The sequence below is a fragment of the Rana temporaria genome, chromosome 3, assembly GCF_905171775.1.
Source record: "Rana temporaria chromosome 3, aRanTem1.1, whole genome shotgun sequence".
Lineage (NCBI taxonomy): Eukaryota > Metazoa > Chordata > Amphibia > Anura > Ranidae > Rana > Rana temporaria.
In genome coordinates this window covers 458812893-458829842 of record NC_053491.1, presented here as the reverse complement: position 1 = coordinate 458829842, position 16950 = coordinate 458812893, and the positions used below count along the sequence as shown (strand labels likewise).

At 46.3% G+C, this 16950-nt stretch overlaps 1 protein-coding gene across 1 annotated transcript in view; it reads right to left on the bottom strand.

The window, feature by feature from the left end:
- LOC120933500 (transmembrane 4 L6 family member 4-like) overlaps positions 1 to 6866 on the bottom strand; it is a 32377-nt gene extending 25511 nt beyond the window's left edge. The window contains exon 1 of the mRNA XM_040346738.1: positions 6534 to 6866. Within this exon, the coding sequence (XP_040202672.1) occupies positions 6534 to 6716 (183 nt within the window). The 5' untranslated portion in view covers positions 6717 to 6866. The remainder of the gene's footprint in view (positions 1 to 6533) is intronic.
- Between the last annotated feature and the right edge of the window lie 10084 nt (positions 6867 to 16950).

The following is a 16950-nucleotide window of genomic DNA, read 5'->3' as shown; positions in this document are numbered from 1 at the left end:
TGTGAAAGGGGCTTTGGGCTGCATTTGGCCCCCGGGCCGCAGTTTGAAGACCCCCGCTCTAGACAAAAACGAGCAGTTGACTTATGAAGTGCAGGTGCAGCTCCTTTTTTTGTGGAGAGTTCAATCCTTAAGGCTTAGGCCTCGTACACACGACGGGACATGTCCGATGAAAACGGTCCGCCGACAGCGAACGCGGTGACGTGGCTGCGCCGTCGCCGCGACGATGACGCGGCGACGTGCGCGACCCTGGAAGGTCAATGCTTCCACGCATGCGTTGAATCATTTCGACGCATGCGAGGGCTTTCGGCCAAGCGGACAAGCTCCGGTGAGTCTGTACAGATGACCGAACATGTCCGACGGACAGGCTTCCAGCGGACATGTTTCTTAGCATGCTAAGAAACATTTGTCCGCTGGAAACTGTCCGATCCGCCGGAAAATTGTCCGGTCGGCCGTACAGACGACCGAACATGTCCGCGGAAACTGGTCCGCGGACCAGTTTCAGCAGACATGTTCGGTCGTGTGTACGAGGCCTTAAGGTTTTTTAACCTTAAAGTGCTTCTAAAGGCTGAGGGTAAAAAACCTCCTGTGTGCTGCAGCTCCGCCACAGCCCCCCCCCCCCCCCAATCCCTACCCGAGCCCCCTTTGATCCAGCGATGTCCACAATAGCTTTGGCTGTCCTGTGACTCTCCCTCTTCATTGGCTGAGACAGCAGTGGGAGCCCATTGGCTCCCACTGCTGTCAATCACAGCTAGTGAGCCAATGAGGAGAGAGCGAGGCTCAATACAGCCTCATCAGCACCCATCAAATGCAGCCTCACCAGCGCCCATCAATGCAGCCCCAACAGCGCCTATCAATGCAGCCTACCAGTGCCCATCAATGAATGTTTGCTTGCTTCCATTCATTCATTCAGGAGTCGGGACACAGACACAGTCCTCCGCCGCCTCTGACCCTATGTGCGAATGGAGCCGTGGCCCCCTGCTGATGCTGAGACTTAGTTGCTTGCTGCAGAGAGAAGAGAGTAGGAACACCAGTGGCCGGGCGCCCCTAGGCAGCAGTGCTCCCTAGGCGTCTGCCTAGTTTGCCTGGTGGTAGCACCGGCCCTGGCTGCAGGAATAAGAGGCTTTGGCTGCAACTCTAAAGGATTGTGTCCTCCCATTCACAAAACTCCTAGTATTATTTTCCCCGGAATGCTAGATGTTTTGTGAATGGTGAAGAAGAGGATGCCCTCCTCCATTCATAAAATGTCTTAAAATGTATGATACAAGAGGTTTTGAGAATGGATGAGGGGATAGGAAGGGGGGACAGTGCAACCTTTCACAGTCACAGCCTCCTGTCCCTGCAGTGCTAAAAGATCACAGCAGATTATTATACTAGCCAGCATGACTTGGGATAGGCTTTGTTAGAAGTACAAATAGACTGGTGCTATATGCCCTCAATATTTTTTACTAGATTTCAGCTTAAACGTACCACTATGTGCAGGCCCGGATTTCCCACAAGGCCACTGAGGCCAGGTCTTGGGGCGGCATGGCTCCAAGGGGCGGCAGTGGCATGGAGTCCCCCGACGCCTGGAACATGCAGTTAAGGGCGGTAAGTTATGGGGGAATCCGCTCGCTCGTTAACAAGTGATTGCGGCGATGTCGCCGAAATCACTTGTAAAATATGTGCTCCCGTCCGTCCTCCCCTCTCCCCCCCCCCCCCCCCACCCCACATACCTCTCTCGGCTGGCTCTGTCTTCGGGACTCCGTCCTCCCCCCGGCCACCGAGTCTGTCTCCTGTCCCTGCTGCCGATGTACACAGTGAGAGGGGAGAGCTGTGCTCTTCCCATCTCAGCTGTGACAGGAGTTCTAGCACAGTGCTAGGACTCCTGTTTTGGAGGTGACAGGGTCAATAAAGAGAACATGTCACCTCCAATTGCTATCACACAGGAAATAGTTTTCTCCTGTGTGATAGCAAAAAAGTTAAGTGAAAAAAAAATTGATAAAAAATAAATAAATAATAAGAAATAATAATTAAATTAATAAAATAAAAAAGTAAAGAATAAAAAAAAAATAAGAAAAATAATAAAAAAATGATACAAAAAAAAAAAAAAAATAAGCGACAAGCTACAAAAAAAAAAAAGAAAAAAAAAAGTGATAAAATATTAAAAAAACAAACAAAACATATTTGATCTAACCGTGCCGCACATTCTCCGTTGATTTGGGGGGGGGGGGGGGGGTTCGGTTGGCGGGGAGGGGGTGCATTGTGGAACCTGGCCTTGGGACGGCAGGGAGAGCCTGACTATGTGCATTATAATACGCATTGACATCCAATACAATGCTTTGCATTACATATTAAAACGTGAGACATTGCAGTTTCACATGCATGCTTTTGGTGTGTTTCCATTTATTTTAATGGGGAAGGCCTCAAATGTATCGATGTAAATCCAGCCCGACGCTTTGCTGCCTCTTTTTTGGCATCAACTGGTTGCAAATCAAGCAAACATTACCATAAAGTTACATTTCCTGATTACAGGCGATTACTATCTCCCTTGTGGCTGAGCCTTGCAGCAAAATGCAGAACAGGAGATTATTAACCAACTGCCAGAGCAACAGGAAATCTTCTAGAGAAAAACGAATAAAACGTGGGCTGTATACAGGGGCGGACTGACAACTCATGGGGCCCCCGGCAATAGGAGATTTTGGGGCCCCCAGGCAATAGGAGATTATACTATAGTGTAACATGTGCTTGTTTTACTAACAGACGTGGCTGACTTTTCTCTCTGCTTTGCAGGAAGAAGAAAACTGCCACATCGCTGTTCTCTGTACAGAGCTCTGTGTTGTTAGTAAACACCGGACACTGTGCTGTCATTCGCTAAACCGATCAGCAGGTCCCGGGCCATAAATCACTGGCCAGGATCTGCTGACCACCTTGTGCTGTACTGCATGACAGCCCAGATCGGGCAGGGCCTGAAGTACATGTACGTAATCCGGTGCATAAGTTCTACATCTTCATCTGTATCCCTCCCTTCTCTACAGCCATTCAGAATTTATAAAGCTTGTCTGATAAGTCAGAATAAAGTGGACGAAGAGCTAAAATTACACTCTGCAGAGCTCAGTGAGGAGAGCTCTGAGAGCAGATTGGAGGGAAGGGACGCACCCCATTCACACAGCACACAGGAACGGAGCTGAGGCTGTCAATCACAGGCTGTGTGCTGGAGCTTCCTCCTTTGTCACATTTTTTTCTCTTGGTGTCAGGAAAACGTGTCAGAAGCAGGAGTGGGCCTGTCCATAAGGGGTGCTGCCCCCCCTAGTTTGCATGCGGGGTGCCGGACACAGCTTTTATGAGTTTTTTTTCCTTCAAACACATGTTCAGAACCTAAAGCTTTATTGGCTTGAAAAAGGTTGGGCTTGGGGCGCAGTGCTCTGCCCACTTGCGACTCAATATTCACTATTGTCTTCTGGCTTTTCCTCTCTGCCAATCAGGACAGGAGGTGGATCTAAAGAAGACCAGGTTAGCCGGGAGGAGAAACCGAAGAAGCCGCTGCGCCATGACCCTGGAGGGGTAAGTGCGGACCTGGGGGGGGGGGGATATTTTCCGCCCCCCCCCCCCCCCCCCAAAAAAAAAGGTTTAGCACCAGCCACCACTGGTCAAAAGTGACTCATGCAGATAGCAGAGGAATGGACCAGCAGACAGAAATTACACTTAGAGCACAGGTGTCAAGCACAAGGCCCGCAGGCGGAATCCGTCCCTCCAGGCCATTTCATGTGGCCCTCACACCTCTCCTGCAGCTGCAGGAGAGCTCCAGCCCTCCTCTGGTCCTCCTCCAAAACCTTACTTTCTGCTTTCAAGCAATGCATCCAGCTTCTTCCCAGCAGCAGCATAGGGAAAGGGGGGAACACTGATGTAAGGGAGAGTGGGGGACTCAACTTCTGATGGTGGGGTGGCTCTTGACATCTAATATATGGGGAGGGGATGCGCTGGACATCTACTCACATATGCGTTCGCTTCTGCACGCGAGCTCGTCTGGTCGAGGCACGTTAAAAAATGTTTCTTATATTTTTCCTATTCATTTTACCCTTTTTTTTTTAATTTTTAGACTGTTCTTTGTCACTTTTATTCCTATTACAAGGAATGTAAACATCCCTTGTAATAGAAAAAAAGCATGACAGGTCCTCTTAAATATGAGATCTGGGGTCAAAAAGACTTCAGATGATCTCATATTTGGACTAAAATGCAATAAAAACAAAAAAACAAACAAATTGAATGTCATTTGAATTTTTTTTTTTCCCCTTTTAAGAGCTATGGGCGGAAGTGATGTTTTGACATTACTTCTGCCTGCAATGATATGGAGATGGGTGGGGGCCGTCTTCCCCTCGCTCGTCTCCCTGCCAAGCCAGGAGAAGGATCTGAACGCCTCTGCCGCTGCCAACGGCTCCGGTAAGCAGCGAAGGGAGGTAGGGTGACCACATTTCCAAACTACCATTCAGGGACACCCTCCCTTCCCAAAAATCAGCTTGCGCTGTAACGAATCACAGCACAGTGATTGGACACAGGAGGCGGGATTTATGATTTCTCCAATCACAAGCAGGGGGCAGGGATTGTGCTCGAAAAGTACTGTCAGTGAGTGAAGCGGTGATGTCGCAGACTTTTTTGGAGGCATCAGATTGGCCCCGGGGGGTGGCTGTGTCAGTTTCATTCCGGGACACTGTATTGTTGTTAGATTTATAATTTATTACTATTTTATGTGATAAAAGTTTCTGACATCTCTATTGAAACATGTTAATTTTGAAGGTTGCTGAGGAGAAGAGAAAAGGTAATTTGCTGTGTATGTAACATCTATTCTTGAAGTTCTACATCAAGACAATGGGTGGAGATATGTTACTTAATATACACAAGTGGGTGTTACGTTTATGAAAGTAGCATCACCTTTCTTGGAGCTATTCTAAATGTAAATATGCTTAGCTCGGCTTTTAGAACAGTATAAGAATCCATGTGGTTTGAGTAGCTAGTAGGACCTCGGGGGTCACCCGACCCTACAGGGAGATGGGGGTAGGAAGCCCACCCAGCAGGAAGCTTTCACTATGGAAGCCGAGCAGAAAGACGTACCATCATAACATCTATTTCCTCCTTCTGAAGCCTACTGAATTACCATCTTGCCATGTGTTACCAGCTGTAATTATGTAAGCATTGTCGTTTTGCTTGTCTATCTTGAAGAATAAACTTCACGTTATTGAAGAAAGCCTAAGTCTTGTATATTGGGAACAAAACGCCTGGAAGAAAGAGACTATTGACATAACACATGACACGTGTCAAAAATATCCCCCCTCTTCCACATTCATCAATTGTCCTGGCATAAAAGTACCCGGGAAAGACCTGAAAAATACGGGACTGTCCCGGGCAATCCGGGACACATGGTCACCCTAATGAGAGGGGGGGGCCCTCTCCTGCCAGCGATAAAAGTGATCGCACTGCGAATCCGCCACAAAGACCACTTTTATCTTGAAGGGGACTGCCCGCTGAAGAAGAGGATACTGGGGCTATCTCTTCAAAGTAGTGACGTAAATTTATGGCGGCCAGTCCGGAAGTGGTTAATGGCAGGATTGCCAGGTTAAAATAAAGGAAAAGAAAAAAAAAAAATATATATATATATAAAAACAACACGTCTAAGGATGAGTAAGTCGCATTACTGTCCATTTTGTTGTTGGGTCTTACTGTATATGTCATGTTTAAATTTTCAACCAACAGCTGGGGCTGTAGGTTATGCTTTACATGTTTTCCTGTCTAATCTTAGCTGCTCTAATCTTAGATCCTCCTGTTGTACCCACCTTATTACATTGGGAATTACTCACCAGCGCCCTCTCCTGTTCAAAGGGATGCCAGTGTTCTGTTTTCCAAAAACTAAGGACAGATTCTAAGAGCCAAGAAGCAATACAAGCATACAGCTGTTTCAGGCTTTTTGGCCATCATCAGTGCAGTGTATGGAAACCATGGCTTCTATAGTGTAGTCAGGGGCGGACTGACCATTGGGACTCTCGGGCACTGCCCAAGGGCCCCATGCCACTAGGGGGCCACATCAGGGTTGCCAGGCTCAATAAAACCAGGGACAGTATGTAAAAATCTGTTTTTTTTACATCTGTCTCTGATATGTCCAAAACCGACATGCTTTTGATGTGAAAATCCTGAGATTTTATCTGCCCTGCCTATGCAATGCCTCCTGGCGTGGTGGCCATCTGTAAGCCCGGGAGCCCCATAATCTTCTATTGCCCGGGGGCCCCATGAGTTGTCAGTCCACCCCTGAGTGTAGGGTTTAGGACCCAACGAGACAGAATATGGTGAGAATGGACTAAAGCCAGCAAAACAGCCCTCCAACCAAATCATTACTCCATAGCGTGCGCTAAAAATCCAACTGTGAGCGAGCGTGAGGTCCCCGCCACCGGTAATAACAGTAGCAGATAGAATTTCAGGTGTATAGTTGTCACCACAGTGCCCTAAAATACCCGACATGGGCAGACTGACCCTTTAAATTTATCAAATGCCCACCCAGTTCTACTCACCAGGAATCCGCTACCAAAGAAGCCGCCGAGGTACAGAACTTCCTCCGTGAGTTTTTCTCCGGGATTGTTCACGGCGTCTGTACTCCACCCGGGGAACAGGAGGATAATGTTACAGACTATACATAAAACACAGAAGGGGTACAGGGCGACCCCGATAAACTTTGCACAGTCACCCGTACACATGATGTCCCAGTGTCTCCAAAAAATTGAATTGAAGAGAAAAGAGATGACCTTCCAAAATGGTCACCGAAAGCCTCCGGGAGGCAGATAGACGGCAATCGCAATAAGAAGGGATATATAAGTCTTTCTGGGTATCTCTCTACTGTACTTCCTTATTACTTTCTTAATCACAGCAATATAACAAGGTGAAGTTTGGACTCAGGATTCCCAGATGGAAGATTACCAAACTTAACCTTACATTTACTCCAGGAAACACATGTAAAGAAAAGTTGCTGTAGGAAGATGCCGAGCCCCCAGAGGCCTAATGGTGACCTTCAGAGTTAGGGACAGCTGGCATCCTTCTGTGCAGGGCCGATCCTAGGGTCACAGGTGCCTGGGTGCAGAAATATTTCAGGCGCCCCCACATGGGCGTCGTCCTTTTACTAACTCCTCCCCTTTACAAATGTTTCTATGGCAATGACTCAACCACAGAGACGCTCCCCCACAAAGTTTTCATTAACTTGGGATCCTTACATGATCTCTTAACAATAAACAAAATACAGGAAGAGAAGCAGAGTACTTTATTGGGACCTGAAGGGGGGCCTCTGTGATGGACACAGAGAGGGCTTCTGTTAGAGGGTCTGTTAGATGTTCGGCGCCCCCACCTCTGCAGGCGCCTGGGTGCAATGCACCCTGTGCACCCTGCCTAGGATCGGCCCTGCTTCTGTGTAGAGTGGGTTACAAAGCATGGTGGGTGTAGTGCAAGGTAGACTGGTGGGCGGCAGACACTTCTTGAATGCAAAGAGATTTATTGTCTCTTAAACAGAACTGTGGGAGAGAGGGTTAAGGCCAGGACACCCTTAACCACTTCAATACCGGGCATTTCCACCCTCCTTCCTGCCCAGACCAATTTTCAGCTTTCAGCGCCGTCACACTTTGAATGACAATTGCGCGGTCATTTTAACACTGTACCCATATGAATTCCCCGCCCCCCCCCACAAATAGAGCTTTCTTTTGGTGGTATTTAATCACCTCTGCGGTTTTTATTTTTTGCGCTAGAAACAAAATAAGAGCGACAATTTTGAAAAAAACACAATATTTTTTACTTTTTGCTATAGTAAATATCCCATTAAAAAATATATATGTTTTCCTCAGTTTAGACCAAAACGTATTCTTCTACAAATTTTTGGTAAAAAAAAAACTCAATAAGCGTATATTGATTAGTTTGCGTAAAACTTAAAGCATTTACAAAATAGGGGATAGATTTATGGCATTTTTATTGTTATTTTTTCTTACTAGTAATGGTGGCGATCACTTTTGACACTATTTTGAGACCATTGTCATTTATACAGCGATCCGTGCTATAAAAATGCACTGATTACTGTGTAAATGTAACTGGCAGGGAAGGGGTTAACACTAGGGGGCAAGGAAGGGGTTAAATGTGTCCTAGGGAGTGATTCTAACTGTAGGGGGAGGGGACTCACAAGGGGGGGAGACCGATCGGTGTCTGTACTGGGAACGCACACATCGGTCTCCTCTCCTCTGACAGGACGTGGATCTGTGTGTTTACACACACAGGTCCATGTCCTCGGCTGTGTCACCAGCAATCGCGGGTGCCCGGTGGACAATGCGGTGTCGATTGACGCGCGTTGCCGGCGGAGCGTACGCTCCCCCTAGAGGCTTGGCAGTAAAAGAAGTCATATGACAGCGGCCCGGAGGGACAAAGGGTTCCTGCCGCCGTCATATGTCTATCCGCGGTAGGGAAGTGGTTAAGTAGATGCAATGTTAATTGGCAGATTCTGAGACTTCTATAGGCAAACAGCCATGCAGGGAAAGGCATCCAACCGGACACCACATCTTCAAGAGTAGGACCGCTGTCTCCTATGGCATTAATCTTGTAACAGTTTCTAACAAAGGTTGCAACAAACTCCTTGACTTCTTCTACAACCTTCTATTGTATAACTTCACTCAGCTGAGCTCCCAGTCTGTCACTAGACCACCAGATCCACTGCCACTGGATCCCCTGAGCTCTTCCAATCTTCTAACTCAGTATCTTCCTCAAGAGTCACCCCCGCTTCCCTGCTGGGTCCCTAGCTTGGCACTCACAGATACTCCTCAAGCATCACCTCCACTGGCCTGCTCGGTCCCTGACTTGGCACACAATAATGCTCTGCAAGCATCACCTCCATTGGCTGGGTCCCTGACTTGGCACCTGCTGAAGTTTCCCAATTCTTCACCATCCCCGGTTGGTGAGAACACTGCTCTGATACTTGCTTCAGCTACTCACAGTAGTCTCTGGTAATAAGGGGGTTGGTCCCTTAGTGACACATCTTAATGTGACCATTTTTATGGCTGTTTGGGACAGTGTTGAAACCTGCTTGTAATCTGTTAAGTTGTGTATATATTTGAAATGATATTTTTGAACGTTATATATGTATCTTATAATTTATTATTGGGGGGGGGAGTGGTTTGCCTTGAGGGAAGATGGCTGCCTAACCCGAGAGCCCCGTCTCACCTCAGCCCAACCGAAGCTTAATCACGGGATTACCGCTGTTACATTCAAACACAACATGGGGACATCTTCTCGTGGAAGCTCTGCGTCCCGTTCCCGGTCTCCGAGAGACATCCACGGCCCAAATCAAACCATCCCTGAACTCTTCAGGACACAGAGGCCTGTCATGGCGGCCCCGCTTCCCGCCTCAACATCACCTCAGCATCACATTGAGATAACGCCTCGAGTTGCAAGGCATAGCGGGGAGAGTCCAGAAAGTGAAAAACGATACGGCGGTTCAATACACGGCCATTAAGAGAGTGGCCTGCAGAGTGGAATCACACACCCTGCAGCTCCGTGACCTTCAGCGCCATGTCGAGGAACTTGACAATAGGGGAAGAAGACATAACCTGAGGATCAGAGGTCTCCCCGAACACGTCGAAACTGATCAAATTGTCCCGGCGGTGACGAACATCTTTAACCGCCTCATGGACAGGCCGCCTGACACTCAGATTGCAATGGAGCGCATCCACAGGGCTCTATATCCTCGGGGTAGGGAAACTGATCCCCCGAGAGACATCATCTGTTATATTAATGACTTTGCAATTAAAGAATCGGTCCTTAAGAAGGCCCGAGAGAGAAATTGCCTTGAATTTGATGGTTACCCAATTCAAATATATCAGGATCTCTTGGCCATCACGCTCAAAAACCGTAAGGATTTGCGCCCACTCCTTGACGTCTTGAGGAATAGAGGGATCCGATATAGTTGGAAATTTCCCTTCGGATTGCTCGCGACCCACCAGGGTCCATCAACCCTCTTGAGAGTGCCAGAAGAATTGGATGCCTTCTGTAAACAGTTGGATGCCTTCTGTAAACATCTGGACTTACCGTATGTCCGCGTACCGGATTGGTATGCAGAATTTCAAACCCCCGAACATTTCCGCCGTGAGTCCGAAGAAGAACCGATGGAAGCACAGAATTCTAGACAAATGCTGAAGACGATCGCCTTCAGCATCGAGAACTGGTCCCGCTGCGCAAGGTCATCCGTCGCACAACAGCCCGTCGGCTGCTCCGTTGCCACGTAGAGCTCGCCGTGATCAAGGCCTAATCTCCCGCTGAATTAGCTTGAGCCACACGATCATAACCCAGGGGCTTTTTTATCTGCGGAGGATTCCTGTTTGGAGTACTTTGTTCTTACGTGTTCTGGATCCATGGATAACTTGCATCCCAGTTTCCCCATCTCCCTTGTGTTTCCTAACTGTTTGTTCTTTCTACCGCCTCAGGGATCGCTTCTAGTTTAACCACGGTGTCCTTCATGGTCTTTGCTAGACTCAGACTCAGACGTTTGTCTATTTTGACCCATTTTCTCATATACGGATACCGACCTGTGTACCCCCTATTCGTACAGCCAGGATCTCTCCAGTTATGCTGTTTTATGTCCTGTGACTAACATCCACTAGCAAGACCCGACGAGTGACATTGGGTCCCAGGGATCTCCATGTGCCTGCAAAAACAGAAGTGACTTGGATTTGTCTCCCATATCACTCGCTCCACTTGAAACAGATAGCCCTATGACTTCGGCTACTTGGCTTAGGTGCCGGTTCGGATCACGGGACACCAAGAGCAGGGACCTTGCAGGGATTCTCTTTCTCAGCTTATCTCATGTGTACATAGCTCCCAACTGTCCCTGATTTCAAGGGACTGTCCCTGATTTGGAGCAATGTCCCTCTGTCCCTCATTCTTCTCATTTGTCCCTCATTTTGGTCTGATCCTTATAGTTGTATATAAAATGCACTTTTTATCTATCAAAAAGTGTCTCCCAGTGGTAAACTTTTCATCTGATTTCTAAATTGCCGCATTTGTAAATTCCAAAAGCCAATATAAAGGAATAGTGGTGATAAAAAAGCACTTGTGGGTTTTATTTTTTTGTACAATTCTCCTTTAAGGGGGCATGGCAAGGGGTGTGTCCTATGCCTGCATACTTTTGCTGATAGATGTCCCTCATTCCCATCTCAGAAAGTTGGGAGGTATTTGTGTATCCTGTCAGGTAGCTATTTAATGTTGCTATGTGTCATGACAATTACTACTCTTATTGCATATAACAGTATTTGTTCTATGTTGATTGCCTGGTATATTTAGATTTTTGGGTCAACAAGGGGCTTGTGCTACACCGGGGTCTCCAAACTGCAGCCCCGGGGCCGAATGCGGCCCTTTGCTTGCCTTCATCTGGCCCTTGGTGCACTATTCCACTAACTAACACCAACAATGGGGAATCATTCTTGTTGCTGAAATGCACCAATGGGGCACTATTCATCCAACTGACACTATACAAAGGGTACAATTCCTTCTATTCACAGCAACAATGGGGCACTAGTCCTCCCACTGACACCAAAGACATGGTATTGTTTACTCCCAACGGATATTTTCTACTCCAAATGGCCCTAGTCTGGCCCTCCTAAAGTCTAAAGGACAGTGAACTGGCCCTTTGTTTAGAAAGTTTGGAGGCCCCTGTGCTACACTATCAATATGGACGCTACGGGACCTGCGTATATCATTCAACGCTTACAGCTGTATTGTACTGCCATCTGGTGGGGAGCCTTTGGTAGAGCAAATTTGTCAATGTCACTCTGTTTGTTATATGCCTTCTTCAGCGTAGGGGCCAAACCTAGTTAATTCTCCTCACTACCTGGAGATTGCTGAAGTTCACATTACACCTGGCCCTGATAGCGTATGTTAGGAAGATCCTACCCTTATTCCTCCCTTATGTTTAACCGTGGTCCTGTTCTGGTGATCATAAGTGGGTTATGGTTCCCTTCCGCAGAGTACGTTCTTTTTTTTTTTCTTTTTTTTTATGCCTGGGTTACATCCTGGAACAAGTTTTTCTACTTTTGTAGACTCGGTTTTTAGGTTTTAATTGGAATTCCTCACTTCTTCCCCTTAACAATCTGTCTTATTGATCGCTTATAATCGACCCTCGTGGTCATCGTGGGACTAGACTTGCTCTACCCCTCACGCTCTAATGTCCCAGGCGCTGGCTATTCTGGCATGTTTGGGCTTTGGTATGAGATGGTGGCTACTACTGTACCACCTTTAATTTTTTTTTCAGTCTTCCAAATAGTTAAATCAACCCCTATACAGTGGTCCTTTATTTAATCTTGGGTTATTGCCCACTCTCAAAACTTTTTGGCCACTGACCATTTCTGGTTCCCCCCTCTACTTCTGCAGCTCCCGCTCCCTGCCGCCAGGGGGTGGGTTTTTGTAGATAACCGGAATACCCTCCCCTTGTACCCGTTCCCCTATCCGCCAAGCGTCTTCGGACTTAACCTCTGTGCCCCGCCCCTCCCTGCCACAGCTCTTCTTTAATTGTTTCCCTTCGCATTAAAAGACCAATCTATAGGTCACACATAATGACTGCCGCCACGAATAATACAGACTTGCTTCTGCTCAAGATTATATCCCTTAATGCCAGAGGACTTAACATTCCACAGAAACGTTCCCAACTCCTATTAGATATGCACCGCAATAAGGCAGATGTGGTGTTTTTGCAAGAAACACATTTCCGGTCTGATTCCACACCCAAACTCTATGATTTCCATTTTCCTACGGTGTACCATGCAACCAATTTGGATGCCAAATCCAAAGGGGTCTCTATATTAATAGCTAAACACTGCTCCCTCCAGATATCCGACTCAGTCGCAGATGCAGAGAGCAGGTACTTGTTTTTGAAAGGCACATATCTAAATCGATCAATTACTTTAGCTAACATTTATGCCCCGAATGCTCATCAGGTTTCATTCTTTCGTTCTATTTCTGAGTTGCTAGCCTCCTTTAAGGAAAGTACCCTTATGTTGGGAGGCGACTTTATTGTTCTCACAAGACACCTCCACCGGCACTTCTTTCCTTCCTGAGGAAAATTAAATCACACCTCCGCGACCTTCTTCTCCATGATACATGGCGCACCTTGAACCCTGCTGGCAAAGACTATACCTTTTACTCTTCACCACATAACAGATACTTCAGAATAGACTATTTGTTTGTTTCCCAAGAGGACCTGCCCATGTTAAAACGCGCCTCTATTGAACCCATGTTCCTATCGGACCACAACCCTGTATTGATCACATTGTCCTTCCCAGAAAATTGCCCTAGGCCTCACACATGGAGACTTGATCCCTCCCTACTTACTGACACGGCCATAGCTAACAAGGTGGAAACCCACCTCAAACTTTTCTTTCAAGAAAATAGACCTGAGGATACTGCTCCCATTTCTAATTGGGAAGCCCATAAATGTGTGATTAGGGGTGTGCTAATCGCAGCAGCTGCCAAATTAACCGAGAAAGACGTAAACAGTATTCAGATCTTACTGACAGGATCAGGAAGTTAGAAAATGCTCACAAACCTACCCAAGCTTTAGCGACCCTGACGGATTTGATCCAAGCCTGATCTGAACTCTTGGATGTATTGGGTAAAAGGGTCAGACTCAAATATGTACTTGCTAAAAATTATTTTATGAATATGGCAACAAGGCTAGCAAAATGCTTGCGAGAGCTTTACAATCTAAGAAAGCCACTACGACTATACACTCTATCGCTGATGAACGGGGATGTAAACTTCACTCCTCATCAGACATCGCCTAACAATTTGTCAATTATTATAAAACATTATGCAAACTCCCCCCGACTGACCCATCTATGACGCAGGACACGCGACGTTGAATGATTGAAGATTTTTTGAGTAAATTTAGCCCCACTCCGGTATCGGAAACTGCCAAACAGGAGTTAGACATCCCCCTGAATAGTGAGGAAGTTACATTAGCGCTGAATCAAATGAAAGCAGGCAAGAGTCCAGGTCCAGATGGATTCACAGCGGGGTACTACAAGACTTACGCAAAGATTCTAACACCATTCTTTCTCTCTGCTTTTAACTCTTTTGCACATCGCACTGAGCCGCCGAGAGATCTTTTGTCTGCTCATGTGGTAGTTATACCGAAACCAGGCAAAGACCCCTCAGTAGTAACCAACTATAGACCCATATCTTTACTCAACGTGGACTTGAAATGGTTTGCCAAAGCGTTAGCTAACAGACTTCTCCCCTACCTCCCCCAACTCGTGGATCTCGATCAGGTCGGTTTTGTCCCAGGTAGAGAAGCGAGGCACAATACCCTTAAAGCCCTGAATGTCCACCATTGGCTCACAGCCACCAAAAACCCCCGTTTTTTTACTATCGCTCGATGCGGAGAAGGCATTCGACAGGGTGGCGTGGGACTTCATGCAGGCGACCTTGAAGGCTATTGCTTGGGAGGCTTTGTCTGGTCTTCTGTATTTTCTATGTAACTATCTGTGACCACGCACCCCTGACAGGTACAATAGACTGCAGGTCAAGTTAAAACATTTCTATCAAGGCTTGAGGCAGCCTCTGTTGGATTCAATAAATGTGCCAGTCCTTTGTATATCAGGTTGGTATGTACATGTGGCGTGTGTGTGCCGCAATATCGCAGTCACGAACGATAAAAATCACTGATCGCTGCCGTTACTAGTAAAAAAAAATAAAAAAAATAAAAATGCTATAAATCTATCTCCTATTTTGTAACCGTTATAACTTTTGCGCAAACCAATCAATATACGCTTATTGCGTTTTTTTTTACCAAAAATAATGTAGAAGAATATGTATCGGCCTAAACTGAGGAAAAAAATGTTTTTTGTATATTTTTGGGGATATTTATTATAGCAAAAAGTAAAAAATATTGGCCCGGATTCACGTAGCACTTACGCCGACGTATCTCGAGATACGCCGCGTAAGTGCACAGGTGCGCCGTCGTATCTATGCGCCTGACTTTGAAAGCAAGATACGCTTGAAATTAGGCTTCATCCGACCGACGTAAGTTTGCTACGCTGTCGTATCGTGGGCGCATATTTACGCTGGCCGCAAGGGGCGCTCCCATTGATTTACGATTCAAATATGCAAATCAGTGAGATACGCCGATTCACGAACATAGTTGCACCCTGCGCATAATATACGCGGTTTGCGTAAGGCTTACGTCCGGCGTATAGTTATTCCCCATCTATGAGGCGCAACTCAAGCAAAGGTATGGACCAGGGAACAGCCGTCGTATTTTACGCTGTTTACATAGTAGTACGTGAATAGGGCTGGGCGTAGGTTACGTTCACGTCATAGGCAGTGATTCGGCGTATCTTTGGCAGTTGTATTGACGTGATTCTGAGCATGCGTACTGGGATGCGTCCACGGGACGGCGCATGCGCCGTTCGTTCGGCCCATCATTTGCATGGGGTCACGCTTCATTTAAATGGATCACGCCCACTTCCACCTACTTTGAATTAGGCTGGCTTACGCCTATGAATTTACGTTACGCCGGTGCAACGTTGGGAGCATTTGCTTTGTGAATTCCAGTGCTTGCCTCTCTGAGTTGCGTAGCGTAAAAGAGATACGCTACGGCGGCATATATATGCGCCGATGTATGTGAATCCGGGCCATTGTTTTTTTTTTCAAAATTGTCCCTATTCTTTTGTTTGTAGCGAAAAAAATAAAACCGCAGAAGTGATCAAATACCACCAAAAGAAAGCTCTATTTGTGGGGAAAAAAATATTAGAATTTCATTTGGGTAAAGTGTTGCACGACCACGCAATTGTCATTTAAATTGTGACAGCGCTGAAAGCTAAAAAAATGGCTTGGGCAGGAAGGGGGTGAAAGTGCCCAGTATTGAGGTGGTTAAGGGGGCGTTTCAAGGGGGTGTGTCCTATGCCTGCATACTTTTGCTGATAGGTGTCCCTCATACCCATCTCAAAAAGTTGGGAGGTGTGTAAATAATAAGAAAATAATGAATTTAATCCATTTAGGAATAAGGCTGTATCATAACAAAATGTGGAAAAAGTGAAGTGCTGTGAATACTTTCCGGATGCACTGTATATGATCAATTGTTGTGATCAAATGGTAACCAAGGTAAATAATACTGAAGATAAATGAATTCCTGATTGGGAGGCGTATCCATTTTCTTTGAACAGCAATGAGACAAAGTCCAATCTACAAGCTGTCACAAGAATGAACTGACATTAAAGAAAAACAATAAAAATTCCACAGAGGGAAAATGCAGATAAACCTTTTTTCCCGGGAGTAAATATTCCACAACCTAAGGGGCAGATCCACAAAGCGAGTACGCCGGCGTATCTACTGATACGCCGGCGTACTTTCAAATTTCCTGCGTCGTATCTTTGTTTGAATCCTCAAACCAAGATACGACGGCTTCTGGGTTAGTTAAGCGTGAACTCCTGCGCTGTCTAAAAAGTGAGGGAGGGGGGTGGGTGGGGGAGGGGAAGAAACGAACTAAAAACTGAAAATACTGCTGCAAATATAAAGGTCTACCTCGATAGACTAAAGTGAAATAAATGTGTCAAATGAAATACTTGCGCTGTAAAATATGAGGGACAGATAATGAAAATAGGGTGGTATACTACAAAGTAACTAGTGAAGATAATATTATCTAACATATAAAATAACAATAAATCACAAAACGACGGTCCTCAATAAAGTCCGGCACTCTGAAAAAAGTCCAGATCTGGCACAATTCTGCCGTGTATGGGTGTGTTTCATCAAAAATCAATCCAATCTCCAACAGTGCAAGTGTTGTATAAATAATAATACACAGAATACACACACTTTTAAGGAAAAACGCACGGAAGGTAGTTCTAGAGAAAGTACATATAAGACCCTTGAATCCGGAGTGTGAGTGGGATAGAGTAGTTGAGCCAACACCAA